Source organism: Liolophura sinensis, chromosome 1 (genome assembly GCF_032854445.1).
Source record: "Liolophura sinensis isolate JHLJ2023 chromosome 1, CUHK_Ljap_v2, whole genome shotgun sequence".
Taxonomy (NCBI): domain Eukaryota; kingdom Metazoa; phylum Mollusca; class Polyplacophora; order Chitonida; family Chitonidae; genus Liolophura; species Liolophura sinensis.
The window spans coordinates 24,320,847-24,338,508 of NC_088295.1; the positions used below are offsets into that span (position 1 = coordinate 24,320,847).

Below are 17,662 nucleotides of genomic sequence, written 5' to 3' on the forward strand. Positions count from 1 at the left end.
TTTTGTAAAATTGCTTTACCTGAGCTTTTTCTGAGTTAAGAGAAATGACTACAGAGCCCCAAATATACATATGAATCGATAAAGTGGGAGTTTAAAAAGTTTTAAAGTTTATAGTTTTTTGTGATGCTTCATAACCGAGATAACGCAGTTCAAAATATAAGCATGCAAAATAGCGCAGATTGAGAAAATCAAAAGAGCAGGCATGTTATCAGTTCTAACAAATGAGAGTTGTTTCTATTAGCCGAGGACGCAGCTGTTTCCGCTTACTTCACCCAAACCCTGTCATTGCCCGGTGAGAATTCCTGATTAAAAGTTGATTTATAGAATTGCCATGCACGTTCGAAAAATGACATGACACCCCATCCAGTCACATTATACAGAGAATGGGTCAATCAGTTCAAGAACAATTTTTAAAGGAGAAGAAAATGAAAATATCAATCAAATACCACTGAAAAAAAGTATTCTTTTCCTCGCAGGTGCATGCCATAAAAAATTCTAATATGTACTTCAAGTGGATAAATTATAGTTAAAAGTCAGTGGAAAAATCTGCTGTGGGCGACTCCATTTTGCCTAAGAACTAGTTCTGAAGTCTTTTGTGTTAGGAGGAGAATTGCCGTCGGAAACCGCCGAAGTGCAGTTCGTACATTTCCGGTAGAACTCTTCTTCCCAGAACGTAGCGAACAGTATTGTTCGATTTCCGCTTGACGATCGGGAAACTGGGATGTTGGACGTAGGTTCCGAGTTTACTCGACAGTTTTAACGACATTGACCTAGCATAAATTACAATGTGTTAAAGATGGAGGACGCGATGGACTCGCAGCCCACAGTGTCATGTTTTTAGGTTTTCTTCTCGTTTAAAGTCTCTGGTATGACCCGACCCAAGTTTGATCAAATGCAAGTCTCCCGACTCCGAGGCGGAAGCTCTACCCACAGGGCAACCGAAGCGGTCCGCTAGATCCTTCACATTCACCATTATATTGGTAATCTGCTAGCTTCTGTCATATGTAACAAGGGCTGCCAAAGATATATATTCATATTAAATGAAACTTCAGACGGTGCCCATTTGCTTGACACAGAAAAACATGTTATCAAGGTCAAAGCAAAGAGCCATCTTGAAGTCATACGCAGTTTATTTCTGTGCCCACGGGAACATCAAGTGGACTAACCTGTAGGAGATAGGGTCTTCACAGTTCGTATTTTATGACAGATAGTGCTAGTTCAGGTATTTTATATTACCCGGGCCCTCGGTTTGGTAGGACCGAGACTAGAGTGAGAAGTGGATGTATTCCAATGTGCAGAGTATGCTGCTAACTTCTTTGAGACTACATTTAAAGGAGATGGCATGTGGACCTTCAGAATAAGCCCAGAATTGTTGTGACTTTCGTGTCTATTGGTTGTGTATCTTTCCAGTCGTTATTTTGAGTCATAGTGAATAGTTCGTTACACGTTAAACCCCGAGCGATGATGATGATGTTGTTCCATATGTAAACAAACTTTAGATGCAATTGATCATCAAGATAACTGGTACATAAACGTAAAAAAGAGCTATAAGAATTATTTTACGTTGGTATGTAAATGTAAAGTCATTTATCTGTAAGGTAGATATGGTAGTTGGAGCTGGTAGGGCCTAATGGTAATTTGATATGCTTTACTAATTGGGGTTTTGGTTGTATTTCCTTGTACAGCTTGAACCACGAATGCACGCACTATCATGCAGGAATAACATTCAAGATCATGGTATAATTATAGAAGTCATGGATAACAAATCAAAGGTTAATTTTCTTGAGACAAAGAGCTGAATAAAGTGCTTCGTGAGTACTGAACAAGGTGCTTTCTGAATTTGTCCACTGCACAAAGTTCAAGAACAGTTTTGTCAAAAATGGAGCTACTGGAAAGTGGTGTTGGAAAAATGGATAATTTACCAGACTTTCTATTAAGAGGCATTGAGCCTGGTGATTCTGTAAGCCATGCAGGCTCAAATAAAAGTAACCTCTCAAGATCCTCTGTAGCAAGTTCTAAGGTGAAAGTAATGGCAGCAAAATCGACAGCTAAGGCTAGGCTTCATAGTCTTGAGAAACAATTCGAACTAAAGCGGAAATAAATGCAACTAAAAGATGGAGGAAAGATTAAAAATGAAAGAAGAGATAAATGCCTTAAAAGCACAAGAACATGTTTATGATGAATTTGATAACAAATTGATTGGTTCTACTGATGATAGTATGTCCAAGTTAAATCCCAGAGCAGAGGAGTGGTCGCCATTGTCTCCAATAATAAGTAAACCACCACTGAACACGGCACAGTACGACATGTCGGAGACCAATAATGAACACATTAAACAGAATGAATATCCGCCATTTGTGCCCCAATTGACCCCAGTAAATCAAAATAAAATCACCAATGATGCATTTCGACGAAGATCCGTTGAAATATTGGACGTTCATCAGGGCATTTCAGTACCTGAGAGCATGAAGTTAAAGAGGCTTCTGCAATACTGCACGGGAACAGCCCAAGTGAAGGGTACACAGAGCCCAGAAGGTTATTGGCTTAAAAAGGTTTGGAAATCAATTCACCGTAGCAAAAGTCTGGACTAAAAGAATAGCAGAAGGCCCCCAAATAAAACCATTAGATGTAGACGGTCTTCAGAGATATGCGGACGGCTGTGTTGTCATTTTAGAGGCCATTGGCCGAATGAGTGAAGTTGATAACCAAATCAGCATGTCCAAAATAGTAAACAGATTGCCATTCTATCTACAAGGTAGCTAGAGAAGAGAGGCTATAAAGGAACTGAGAAAGACCAGACAGTATCCAGACATTCAATTGATGGACTTTATTTAAATGTTGGCTGAAGAAGCCAATGATCCGGTATTTGGAGTTGAATGTAACCGTAGCAAGTTCAGTGAGTCAAACATGAGATATCAAGATAAGGGGATTGTGTCAAAGTCAAAGACTGCTAATTTCAGTACTAGTGCAGCTGACGTAGACTCAACTGACAACAAATCAAGAAAATCCCTTCGCTGTCATATGTGTTCAGGTGAACATGGACAGTACAAATGTGAACAAGTCAGGGCCATGAAGCCTGAAGAGCGACTTGACTTTAATAGAGGTAAAAGACTGTGTTTCAGTTACTTTCCCTCTTAACACGTGGCAAACGAATGCGAGAAGTCATATGAATGTCCAATCCGTGGGAGTGGGAAAAAGCACTCAAAACTGCTTCCTTTGGGCCCTGAAAAGTTAAACAAGCTGTGGCAGTATGCACCCTAATAATGCCTATGGCATGCCAAAGACAAGTGAGTTACAAGTGTGCAGCTCTAGATGCGAGATCACTGGGGCCGGTGTGACCAAGATTGCCTTACGTATAGTTCCAGTGAAAGTACGAGCCAACGGTGGGCAAAGATTTATCAAGACCTATGCTTTGCTGGACAGCGGCATTACGAATACCTTTTGCTCCTTTGTCTTGCTTGATAAACTAGGAGCGAGTGGAGTTTAAACCAAGTTGTCCCTGACAACCCTTGAAAAAGGAGATAGCAAGCCTGACGTCACTCTTATGTCTTTGTAAAAAGCAGATATGCAGGAACGGAGGGTAATTCAGCTATCAAATGTGTTTTCTGCTAGCAGGTTGCCAACTTTGAGAGACAAGGTGGCAGTCCCGGGCGACTTAGACCAATGGGCTCATCTGCAGGGAGTAGGCATACCAATTGTAGATAATGTAAATGTAATGATATTGATTGGACAAGATGTTCCGGATGCATGGGTTCCAATTGATGTAAAGGGAGGCCAAGTGAACCAACCTTATGCCACGCGTATCATGTTTGGATGGACGTTAAATGGACCACTGGGAAGTGAAAAGAGTTTCTCCCCTGTCTCGAATTTCATCCAAGCTGATAAAGAGTTGCATCAGCAGGTAGAAACATTTTGGGAACTGACTGCCAGTGAGTCGTTGTCAGATGATGTGACTCAGATGTCAAGGAATGACCAGAAGATTTCCGATATTTGGAGCAAAACAACCAAGTTGGTTGGAGGGCATTATGAGACGAGGATTCCTTTTAATCAGTCTACACCTGATCTTCCCAGTAACTACTCAGTTGCAGAAAGTCGCTTCGAGGGCCTTGGCAGGCGTCTCAGGAAGGACCCTGAGTTATTTGAAAGATATAACGCAGAAATTAAAGAACGTGTGAAAAGGGGATTTGCTGAAAAGGTTGAAGACAAAAGGGTGGGCAACAAAGGAAAAGCATGGTACCTTCGGCATCATGCTGTCGTGAACGAAAAAGAAGTTAAGAGTGGTGTTTGATTGTGCAGCCAAATACAACGAAACATCCTAGAACGACGAAGTTTTGCAGGGACGAGATTTAACAAACAAACTTCTGGGAGTACTGTTGCGCTTTCGCGAGGAGACGGTTGTGTTGATAGGGGATGTTACGGCGATGTTTCGCCAAATCAAGGTATATTTCAACTCCTATTTCTTTGGTGGAGTGATGGTATCAGTGGAGGTTCAGATATCTACCGAATGACTGCTCATCGTTTTGGTGGTGTATGGTGCCAAAGCTGTGCAACATTTGCGCTATGGCGAACAGCTGAAGATCACGGCGGCGAATTTGACTAAGATGTGGTCCTGACAGTAAATGACAATTTCTGTGTAGACGATTGTCTGAAGTCAGTTGCCTTTGAAGCCAAGGCAGTGAAGTTAGTCGGTGAGTTGTGTAATTTGCTGAATAAATGGATAAGTAACAGTCGCAAGGTTCCCAGCTCGATTCCCACAGAGAAGAGAGCTAAAGGAGTTGCAGATCTAAACATGGAAAATTGCATATTCCCGACTGAAAGAGCCTTGGGAGTTCAGTGGAATACAGATACTGACAAACTCGGCATCAGAGCTCAGATTAAAAGCAAGCCAATGACACGCTGGGGTTTGATAAGCGTCATAAGCTCCATTTATGACCCTCTCGGATTTGTATGTCCCTTCATTCTTCAAGGCAAAAAGATATTTCAAAACGAAACCAGGTTGAAGAAAGGTTGGGACGAGCTTCTGACACCTGAAAATGAGAAGAAATGGTCCAGGTGGATTGCAGAGATACTAAAATTGGAGAAGTTCAAGGTCGAACGCTGTATCTTACCAGGTGACTTTGGGAAGATAGTGACCCGAGAGTTGCATCATTTCTCCGATGCGTCTGTGGAGGCGTACGGTGCTTTTTCTTACCTTAGATCAGTGAATGGAGAAGGTCGAGTTCATTGTAGTGTTCTCGTTAAGAAATCAAGGCTTACAATAAAGCAGATACAGTCCCTCGTCAGGAATTGACGGCGGCGGTTATATCCGTGAAATTAGACGGAGCCGTTTGAAGAGAACTAAAGATGGAAATCAATGAGTCGACATTCTGGACTGACAGCACAGTAGTCCTGCAATACCTGAAAACAAGCGTTTTCAAACGTTTGTCGCCAGCCGTATATCCATCCTTCTGGACGGAACGTCATCAGTTTAGTGGCGACACGTGGACTCTAATCTCAATCCTGATCCTGAATTGATAGGTGCCTTACACCGCGGTCAATAATACCACGGCGGCCAGCATTACGGTCTTAGGAAAACAGTCATAGCCCGGGGAAAACCCATGACCTTCGTGTGCATGTCAGGAAGCCGATATAAGTTGTGCTGTGAATGTTAACGCTTGTGGAACAGTAATCTTTCCTAAATCCCAAATGTCCATAAGTACACATAGACGGTATAAATCTATTTGACGCTGAATTGTGTTTTCCCTGCAGTTACCAGACAGTTGGTACTTGGGCCAAGGACAAGCTTTAACGGGTGTTCAACGGACAGCTTCAGACAATGGATATGTTCATCCCAGAGATAGAGCTTAAGGAACAAATACTGTCGTGGGTTGAGAGTAAGGGCAAGACTACATGAGAGCAATGCCGACATATGTATGGAGAGTTGAGCATGTCATCCAGGATTATTGTTCTGGGATAAAACAGGTTGAGGATGAAAGATAAGCTGTGTTTATGTGCAAACTGAAGGCCCGGGACTTGAAATGACAACACTCAGCCCTATATCATATAAACATATCAGTCAGGATCACTGATGTTGAAAATCGTTCGACGACTTATTTGGGAAGATTTATCTTTGTTTCAGGAAAACTATGGCGTTTATTCCCCACAATAGAAAATTCTATTCTGTGTTATATACCATCATACAAATGTACAGATCATTTTATCTACACTGTGAAGCTGAAGATTGATATAAGCTTTTCAGTACATACACATATTATTATGATTCATCAGATGGGGTTTGTTGGTAAACCGGAGTGTTTAAACCCTGAGGCGTATAATTTGGAAACTGCAGTGCTTGTCAATAATTCATATCTGTTGCATTATTAAGATGACATGCCTGCAGTGTTTGCACAGTAGGTATTTATCCTGGAAACTCGTCAAGGGAATTTCGAGGGGGCATACGAGGTGTCAGGAGAATTGTAGGAATTTTCATTCAGAACATAATGTAGGAGATGAAAAAAGCAATGCAAGAAATTTGATGAAGAAAAGGTTATTACAACTTTTTTATTTAGGCTTACTCTCCCCAAGACAGACCATTCGAATCTATCGAGCCGAAGACGACAAGCTACCCGCCTCTTCACAGGCTACAGGCCTCTGCATGAGGTTAGTACCTTTCATATAAATAGAGCATGACATTAGAAGATAATACGTGACACAACTGTTCAGACTGAACAAGCGTAATTGAGAGCTGACAATTAAGGCTTTAATATAGGAGTGTTTTTGTGATGGAAAATGTGTAATTACTGCATGTACAACCTAGAAAAGGACGTTTGAAACTCCACTGAAAACACACAGGTCTTTATACCGGAGTAAACAGTATTTCAAAAAAACATTCAGTTAAGCTGAAGGAAAAAATCAAATTTTCATGTTCGCTTAAAAATGTGGACCTTTTATTATCTCCGATTATGGTTTTCAGCTATGCAAGTAGGCCTATATATATATAATTAAATGATATATTAATCATGAAAAAGACATAGATTTCCACAACATGAAACCAAAGCCATATTGTGACAAAATGTGCATACATTTAATAAAGAGCGTTTGCGATACTCGCACGACAAAGCTTAAGGGATTAAAGATTGGACAGAATTAAGCAAATCAAAGCTTAATAACCTGTCAAAGCTGACAGGAGCTGGTTTGTATGCATGCACAAATTTTTACTTGATTGCACCAGACCAAAGCCACTTTGTAATAAAAAGGTGCATACAATTAGTAAAGATCGTTTGCAATATGTTCCTACGCAACGATAAAGCCCGATCGATTAAGATTAGTCACAATTATGTAGATCGTAGCTCATAGCAGCTGTCGATATCTCCAGGTTCATCAAGATTCACCCGCCATTTATCATGCGGTTATTCAAAGATTTACGACGATTACCCGTGGTTTTTCTTTATCTTGTCTTAATCTGGGATACTGGGCAGAATTTTTTTTCACCTATTGACAATTCCGAGGGTCTCCGTGGCCGAGAGGGTTAGCACGCTAGCGCAGCGTAATGGCCCAGGAGCCTCTCACCAATGCGTTCGCTGTGAGTTCAAGTCCAGCTCATGCTGGCTTCCTCTCCGGCAGTACTTGGGAAGGTCTTTCAGCAACCTGCTGATGGTCGTGGGTTTCCACCGGGCTCTGCCCGGTTTCCTCCCACCATAATATTGGCCGCCGTTGTATAAGTGAAATGTTCTTGAGTACGGCGTAAAACACCAATTTAATAAATAATCTGGGATATTGTATGGATCCTAATATGCCTGTCCATTTAATATGCCAGTCATATCTGTAACTCCATGCTTTGTCCATAATATGTCCGTCATACGGCACTATGGCTGACACACATATCCTTGAAAAAATATGGAAGTTGTTATTTATGTGGGGTTTTTTTCCTTTACCCAAAAATCTTGGATGTTTCAATACTTTTCATCTGCTGTTAGCAAAATGTGCGGCGTAAATACATGTATATGCGTGACTAAGCTATAAACGTTTGTCCAAGAAATTGTATTACGGGACGGGTGTAGTTATTCGTGTTGTAGAGGTTTGCTTTTCACATTAACGTCATTTTCGCCAAGGTTAACGCAATAAGGCTCATACAAACTTCTACATGGAAGAGATAGCCTGGGCTTCCGTGGCCTGGTGGGTAACGTGTTAGCGCAGCAGAATAACCCAGAAGTATCTCACCAATGTGATCGCTGTGTGTTCTAGTCCAACCCATTCTGGTTTCCTCTGGGTGTACGTGGGAATGTCTGCCAGCAACATGCTGATAGCAGTGGGTTTGTCCCGAGGTTTCCTCCTACCATAATGCCCGATGGACGTCTGCGTATATGTAAAATAGTCTTGAGTGTACGTCTTTGTTACTTTACTTTTAACGAATTTGTTACTTTATCATTCTTCGTATTTAACACAATGGAAGAGTTAAATCTTTCTTCATGCTGACGTTTGTTTAGAGTTAGCTAAGTGTTTGTGTTTTACTGCGCAAGTGACTCGTGGGAGTAAATCGGCCTAATGGAAACAATTTGTATCAGTAAATGTAGTTCAGTGAATAATGCTTATTTTTAGAAGGTGATCGTCGCATTTTGTCCTTTGTGTTCCATTTTACAATATCTCTAAAGGTTTGGGATCGAATGTACGATCATGGTTGCCCAAGCATTTATGTAGAGTGCAGTACACATTGATGCCGGCTCCTGGGAGACGAATATGCTGAGTTGTAGCCTTTATAATATGGCACTGTCGTCTACCCAAGACCCATTTTAGCTGCAGAGTTGTGCTGTTATATATGAGAAATCAACATAGACACAGCCTCAATAACCCATTAAGCTGCCCCAATGGCTTTTCCAGCCAGGCAAATTACGTGACTTGCAAATTCTCCTTTACAGTCTATGGTCTAATATTACAGATCTCTCGTGATAATGGGACGTTAAACCCCATTCATTCATTCATTCATTCATTCATTCAACAACCTAGCTTCAACAGGTTTGTGTGTACTTCTACACCTACCAGAATTATAACATTGGCCAGTACTGTCACTATTCAATTCAGTCACTATTTATAGAATAACACCTTTTTTACCTCAATTGATCACCAAAAAACAGTATGTGATCGTCGATGGTGTATATCAGTTCTCGTTGTATCATTCATTCATTCATTCATTCATTCATTCAACAACCTAGCTTCAACAGGTTTGTGTGTACTTCTACACCTACCAGAATTATAACATTGGCCAGTACTGTCACTATTCAATTCAGTCACTATTTATAGAATAACACCTTTTTTACCTCAATTGATCACCAAAAAACAGTATGTGGTCGTCGATGGTGTATATCAGTTCTCGTTGTATCAGCCCAGGTAAAAGATACCTAGTTTCTTAGTGAGCAAAAACGACATTGAAACTACTCATTTCACAACTTAATTGTTGCGTGAGACACAGTTATCCTTTGCTTTTCTTGAAGTCTTGAATTGACGAATACTGTCCTGCAAACGATAAAGCTACATAAACACGCAGGTTTCCAGTGAGTGCTAAGGGTTTAACTTCGTACTTTTCAGTACAATTTTTCAGTCATATGACGACGAAAGAGTCCTTAGAGTGCATGTACGTGTATTGTGCCTCCTTATTGCAGGACGGATTTCCACCGCTATTTTATCCAATGCTGCTTCACTGAGACGACTTACCGAAGGCAAGTAAGCTGCCCCACCCGAGCCATTATACTGATGCGGGTCAACCAGTCGTTACTGCTGAACACCAAGCGAGGAAGCTACAACTTTAAGGTCTTAGGTGTGACCCGACCTGACCCTAAATCTACCGGTCCTGAAGCGGACGATCTACCAACTGAGCCATCGGGGTCGGTACGTAATCACGAGAATTGAGTTGATTACACAGATTATTATGTTTTGATTTACACAGATAATAAACCCCTTCACTTTAATGTCAAGACAAGGTGGCAAGAGATAATCCGGCGTCGAATCGTGTCCAAGATATACATTGTGTATTGCCTGCGTAGAGTATATCCAGTCGGTGAGTCTCTCACATAAGAAAATCAACCGTTCCAAGAACTGTATAGGCCTGTAGCTAGATTTGACTCTGACAATGTTATAAGTATATTGAGGAAATCCGTTTAGAAAGCGCTAAGAGCTTTCCTGGAATCCACACCTTTTCTACCAATCCATCAAAACTTTGGTTTTTACCAGGAAAGGGCTGTGTTAGTTAATTTATCTGATTGGTGTGTTACGCCGTACTCAAGAATATTTCACTGTTGCACTTATGCTGGCGGCCAGCATTATGTTGGGAGGAAACCGGGCAGAGCCCGCTCGGTTAATACATGTACATGATTGAAGACAATCAATTATCACAGTAAGCCCACGATGAAGTGGCAACTTTTTGAAGTGGCAACATAATTTGAGTTTGTAGGTAGTAATTAAGAAGCCTTAATAAATTCCAAGATTTACACTGATGATGACAAAGCCTAACACAGGCTGTATATTTTGATGACATAGGCATAGGTCGGAATATTTCAATACTTCGCTGTTAAACTCAGATCAAGGAACATTTCGTTGCAAGTTTGCAAATCTTCTCTTTCAACAAGATCTGAGAGGTTGAAAAAGCCGCTTTGAGTCAATACATCAGAGATTAAACACGCCTTACCAAGAAAAAATGGCATGAGAAAAATTTTTTGGCCTATTTCAAAAAATCTTTTAGGTTGAAATACCGCCTAACTAGAACTAATTCGTCAGGCATTGAACGGGACCATGCATCCCAAGTAAAAATGATATGCGCAAAACAGCAATTGTTTCCATTCAAGAAAATATTCTTCAGTCTTTATATGTATTACTGTACTCGGTGTATTACATAGCAATACCCCTTGGGATGTTTCGAGACTGCGACAGAGCAATTGCTGCATGTGATAGAAAAAATAACAAAATTAAAACAGGTATTAAAACATATGCACTTACTATGTAAACTTACTTTTCGTACTATGTAAAAATCTTCACCTTAAAGAACATCATAAAAGATAAGAGTTATCAAGACATTATACTTCAAATGCACCCACACAGGGACACATTGCATGATATTATTGTGTGAGGATTTCAGAACTGAAACTTTGTGTCAAGTTTACAGTAAACAGAATGTATAAGTCAGTTACCCTATCTAAAATGAAATCTGGACTAGAAACACAATGTTTGTTCCTTTGACGGGCCGTGCTCAAGAATATTTCAGATATGATGACGGTTGCAGAAAATACCGATCTTCGTCAGGTACCTCAAGGGCCTCCTGATTTATGGCAGCAGTCAAATGCTCAGAGGCTGAATTCGAGCCCGAGCGTTACCTCTTTAGTCAACGAGTTATTGACTGCGTCCTGCTCACTGCTTTTGTGAAATGAGCCAGACAGAAATCCAGGCACTTTAAATGCCGATACCACATCTCACATTACAATGGCGTGGTTTACTCTGATCTCTCTGAGTTGCACAATTGCAAAAGAAACCAAGTCCACTGGCCAAACATTTCATCTGTCACACAGTCAGCAAGCAGAAGATACTGATATAGGCCGTACATAATTAGCCCGGTTTGGAAGAGAATGTTATACAGATGCATCATTAGGGGCTTTGTTCTCCTTTGTGTCGGGTTTCTACATTTAAGTAAGATTTATGAGTTACTGCCAGGGATACATCGCTCCAAAGCGCACTGGTAATGAGCCCATCGAAAAGGTGAACACCTGTCTTATCGCTTTCATCCTTATTGTTTGTCGTGGCATTCGTGACAGAAAATGCCATTGTCTCTTACACGTCAAACAAGAGATCAAGAATGCAAGAATACAGGTTGTCAAGATAAAACGTATCACGTACTCATTTGTGACAATTTCAGATAGCCCTTGATCTTCCACCTGTATATTTCAGAAGGTGACAATATTGTCATCTCAAGCAATTGTGAGAAGGAGACACGGTCTACAGTTAACACCAGGCGCTGATCAGTTTTAATGACAAGACATTGGCCACTGTGAAGCCCAGCACTAAGCAGTTTTAATGAGGAAACATTGACCAGTGTAAACACAAAGCAAGGGCCACTGTTTATAAATATAACACCGTGGTTTTTGTACGTTATAATGGGCTGTGTACCATATAATGGGCTATGTCGTTATACACAACACTAGTATGTCATACACAAAACCGGGCTGCTCAACACGAAACTAGGCTCTGTATTATACACAAAACCAGACTATTTGTTATACACGACAATGCTGTTAGACACGACAATGGGCCGTTACACATGACTCTGGACCTTTTGTAATATACGAAATTGGGCTATTTGTCATTCACGACATTTCTGTTGTACATGGCAATGGACTGTTACACTCGATGATATGTTATACACTAAACTGGGCTGTTATATAAGACACAGCTGTTATACACCACAGCAGCCTGTTACACACGACACTGCTGTTATACACGATAAGGGACGGTTACACACAACACTGGACGCTGTTATGCACGACACTGCTGTTATACACGATAAGGGACGGTTACACACGAACAATGCATTGCTTTTAAAGTGGCAATGGGTCCTTACCGAACGTTAGAGTGGGCAAATGACCGCACGAGCGTGGCCAACCGTTTGTTGTCAATAGGAACAGTGAAATCGACGGAATTTACACATTCATTTCCAGGTCGGCTGTGAAGTTGTTGAATATCGTACATGTTCTATGTACATGGGCGTATCCTACATCAGCGACAGACAAAATAACAGTTAATTGTCTATGACGTTTCTTGATAATTAGAATTCTGATAACTAATACCAATACATTATTAATAGAATATCATATGAGAGATGAAGGCAAAATCGCGATGTTTGAACCAAGGATTGCACTATGTCGATCATTTCATTATTACGTCAGTCAGGTAGTGGCGTGTGCAGTGTAGGTGTGTGACGTCTTGTTCACTAATATGTATGATAGGCAATAATAAAGGTTTACTTCACATATAACCACCAACGTCACCGAGTACAGGCGCCAATTCCCACTGGGAATTACAACCGAAATTTGACTGTGATCGGACCGAGATAAGCAAGATCAACTGCCAATGACATATCTTAAAATCACACGAATGGGTTTTATCCGAAACTGAGATCCCTACTGAACAAAAGACATTACTGGGTGTATGGATAGACAGACCTCAGCGACTCAAACACGGAAAGAGCTAAAAGCAAATTATCGGCAGGAAATCAGAACAGACAGGTGAAAATGTTCAACTGGCAAATGTGTGAGGCTTTCCACAGAAACACCTAGACCAGAGGTTCGGTAAGGCTAAAAAAAAAAAAAAAAAATCCGTAGGCTGCAGATTGTTGGCAGGCCCTCCCACTACAGCCTGAGAGGTTCTTGTTTTCAGTCATTCATCATATAATTATTTCATTTATATGATTATAATTGTTTACTGCAATATACTCATGAATTTGAGGTTTTAAAGTACGCGAAATATCCAAATTACAATTTAGGCCGTTAACCGGGAAAACAATATCAAATAAACAAAGTCAAATTCAGCCCCAAAGACCATTATCATTGATAAAATTAGCATTATAATCTCTAAACGTTAAGCGGAATATAATTACATATAAATGGAAGTTGTGAGCAGTTTCCAGTGATGTCGGAAAGACGTGTGTAATATCATATTCAGACAACAATATAAATGGAGTGAGTGCTTGGGGTTTAACGTCCAATATAAATGGAAGTTGTGAGCAGTTTCCAGTGATGTCGGAAAGACGTGTGTAATATCAAATTCAGACAAAGCACCATTCCAGTTGGTTTTAGTCTTGTGGATCTGGGTCGAATCATGTCAGGAATTTTTTAAACGATTTTATCAATTGCGAGATAGGACATTTGTCGTAGTGAAGGGTTTGTACGTTTAGCAATGGAAGTTGGGCTAATCGAGCACATGCAGCTACCAGTTGATTTATCTGATTCTTGTTCATAGTAAAATACGATTAGGTGGAGATTTAAAGGTGGAGAAAACGATAGCCTCAATAAACCAACGAGATGTATGTATTTGCGTTGTCTCCGTAAGTCGACGAAAATGCAGAAAGACTGACACAAAATTATAAAGAAAAAGACAAATGATTAACAAAGGCGGAAAAGGGATACTTTGTTCATTTCTGATTATTACGGGGTCATCCAAAGGTTACTGTGAAGTTACTTTTATTTTTCTTGATTCATATTAGGGGACGTGCCTCTGCCAATTGCGCTCCCTCGGTCGCTGTGTTCTTTGAAAAGCCACTTGTCTCACATTATTATAACGTGCAGCGTCCGTACGTCACACATGGGAATGTTTATCAGTAACTTTTAGAGCCTGGGGGAAACACACGACCATTCGCAGGTTGCTGGAAAACCTTTCCACGTACTGCCGGAGAGGAAGCCAGCATGAACTGGACTTGAACTCTCAGCAATTGCATTGGTGAGATGCTCCTGGATTATTGCGCCGCGCTTGCTTGCTAACCCTCTCGGCCACGGAGACCCTCGGAATTGTTAATAGGTGAAAAAAATTCTGCCCAGTGCACACGAATGTCGATCAGAAAAAGTATGAATATTTGATTTATTTATTTGATTGGTGTCTTATGCCGTAGTCAAGAATGTGCCAGCTTATTGGTAAGAGGAACCTAAATGTATGAAATGTAATCCGTGAGTCAGGCATGTTTACCGTGCACAAGCCTCCTAACGGAAATGATTTGAACCACAAGGGCAAAGAACAAGGTGTACATATGGGAAGGCCAGAACAAGTTTGCTGCAGGAAATCAGCGCAGACAGGTGACAATGTTTGGCTGACAAGCGTATGACAACGGCTTTCCTGTACGTCCTTCCAAAAATATATCTCGTCCTAATGTTATTCTTCTTCACTAATATCCACCAGATCTGAAGCAGAACAAAATTCAGAATAAATCTCAAAGCTAAGATAAACCTCTGGGTCGACTTTGTTATCCAATGACGACTTCAAAGCTTGACAAGTGCAAAGCGTATGAACAGCACGGGATTATGAACAGGCTTGTCTATCAATGAACCATGGGTTAAAACTGAATAAAATATTGAATTAGTTACGTCATCTTTCTCATCATCTGAGTTAAAACAGATTATGTATCTCCAGTCTGCCCTTGATCGTAATGCGTTCGATGTGTTCGTTCAGCCCCAGCCGCACTGTCCGAGCACTGTACTCAGTCGTAGGTTGAGAAATAGTTGAAATATGCTATAAGCATTAACTACTCAGCCTCTAGTCCGCTGATCATCGATGAAAAGATTGCAGTTAAAATAAGGTCAAGATTGTCAGTACTCGACGTAATATTATTTTTGTATCAGAATTTTAAATTGTTTGGAATTGGGTTATTAATAGTTTTCCACTTTGGCGAATAGCTAGAACGACAAGATGTTGAGTAGGGAGGAGTATGGCGTATCCTGCTTCTCAGCTTACTCGGCAGTGTATTCTGATTAGGCCAGCAAAAGGCAATCACGATATTACATAGCTTCTCGGGGCACCTTATGGCAATAGGCGATGGCCGGAGCTCGTTGGTTCGTTTGTGTGTTTGCTTAAGACCTCTTGTTTTCAAACAAGTCATGCTGTACGTCATACGGTGGAGAGGCTCAGCAGAGTACACATGCAGTATAAGACGCTTATTGCCCTGAGGGCACTTTGGGTATCAAGAATTCCGAGTTTGAGGTTGGGTTTGAATCAAGACTTCGAATGTCCTATGGTTGTAGGCAAGCGTCTTAACCACTCGGCCACCAACCATTACCACTGTTTAATGCTTTTCCGTCAACCTATTGTGCTGTATGCTATCAGAATGCCGAAGAAAACAAGCATATCACTTTATTCCACGTTGTTCACACAATTACCCTAGAGGCCTCGAGGAGGCTGATTATTTGTAATCACACAGCAGTACACGCTGGATAAACGTGAATGCATAAATAAGGGTGCCATCTACTATTAAGTTGGTCTGGATAGGTTGTATAAAAGAGTACAGCAGCAGATAAGTGTGTGTCAGCGAACGACTCATAGCCGCCGTGGTCGTCAGCTGATATCGAATGGAAAGGGATTGGTCCTCGCTATAACGAGAGGCGAGCGACCAGATAGCAGTGACGTCACTGAATACTCAATTTCCATGACAAAGTCTCTCGTTTTGGTTGGTAAGCCTTCTCCCACACAAATGTACTTCTGAAAGTATCGGTGGACAGTTAATTAGCGTGGACGCTATCATCGTAACCATCCTATGGCCAAGGCAACGATTAAAAAAAAAGCCGAAGACATGCTGAGATTTAACCAGAAGAATCGAGTAATAATTTAGCACGATGAACGCATGTACGGAAGCAATTATGTTGAAATACCCGATCGAACGGAGTTATTACTGACATTTGGTACAATTTACGCTATCACAAAATACTATAATATGTGTCTAAATGCATTTCTTTTGAACAGATATATTCTGATCAATTTGTAAGGAGCCTCTGACCTATCACATTAAACATCCTTGCTGGGTTTAAGCAAAGGCTTTTTTTACCAAAACCCTAACTGGTGTCAACCTTTAAATTATTTAGCTGATCGCAGGCCGCTAAGTTGATATGAAACTGTGTGCAAAAGCCTTAAACATGAACGCCTCGCAGGGGGCCTCCCCCTGGTAACGCCCATATTCCGTGTTTAGGATTATCGGCTATTTTTTGTGTGTGGAAAACTCCGGCACGTTTCCGGAGTTTAACGTGTCATGAAGACATCTTGTCTTCCACGACTGCGGCGAACAAGTCTGTACGCCCCGAGAACACCTACACATTATTTTCCAAATGTTGCTCGTTTACCTCGGGCACAACAATTTTCTCATAAAACTTACTGCCATTAAGTAAAAGAAATTATTCATATTCTTGAATATGGTGCTAAACAACAACGTTTGCATGACACCCACATATAGGATGGTGTGTGGGGTACCTGGCTCTCTACTAATGTGGGTTTGAATAAGCCAACACCACTTATTGATGAGCTAATCGTTCTCATTACTCTTCGGCTTTGGAAGCGTTGACCACTTCATCTGAGGGAAGAGCTATTATACAACATGGAACTCATGGACGGAAGGGTTTATTCATCTAGAGCATTTGCTTTCATGTGATGGACTTCGGAAGAAATAAACACTGACATTATTGTCATTTGTATCCCCAAGGCCCGGCCAATCTGCTGAGGGAACAGAACTGCAAGGAGGAAGTGTTATCCGTTTTTAGAGTGCTCAGCTGTAATCTGACACCTTGGTTGGGTGGTGCAAGGCGATCTCAGTGCATGGCTGTCACCCGATATAATTACAGCCTTATTTTCACCTGGTCTTTTTCTTACGTAAATACTTTATTAGCATAATAGACCTTTGTAACAGTTGCCAACAAAGGTTTACGTGACCAATCAACAGTACTGACGTAGTGCCAGACGTGCCTGTATATCTGGGAATATATACTAGGATCCCTGGCGTTTGGCTCTTCGTGTGTCCAGTTTTTTCAAAATATATTATCAGATTATCTTGTGCCATGCTTTAAGCTTTGTATGTATATTTAAAACTACAAAGCGTTTGATGAAAAGCAAAACGAACATGTATTTCTCAGCGAAGACAAAATTTTACCCTCAGAGATGGGCATGTTCATACTACAGA

The 17,662-nt window shown here is 40.9% G+C and overlaps 1 protein-coding gene across 1 annotated transcript; it reads left to right on the top strand.

The window, feature by feature from the left end:
• Positions 1–4,789: 4,789 nt before the first annotated feature.
• Positions 4,790–5,290, top strand: LOC135472767 (uncharacterized). The gene has a single exon (XM_064752474.1). It carries the CDS (start codon positions 4,790–4,792, stop codon positions 5,288–5,290), a length of 501 nt encoding a protein of 166 aa, XP_064608544.1.
• Positions 5,291–17,662: the final 12,372 nt, after the last annotated feature.

Coding starts and splice junctions, on each gene's coding strand:
- LOC135472767 (XM_064752474.1), top strand. CDS start 4,790: ATGGAAAATTGCATATTCCCGACTGAAAGAGCCTTGGGAGTTCAGTGG.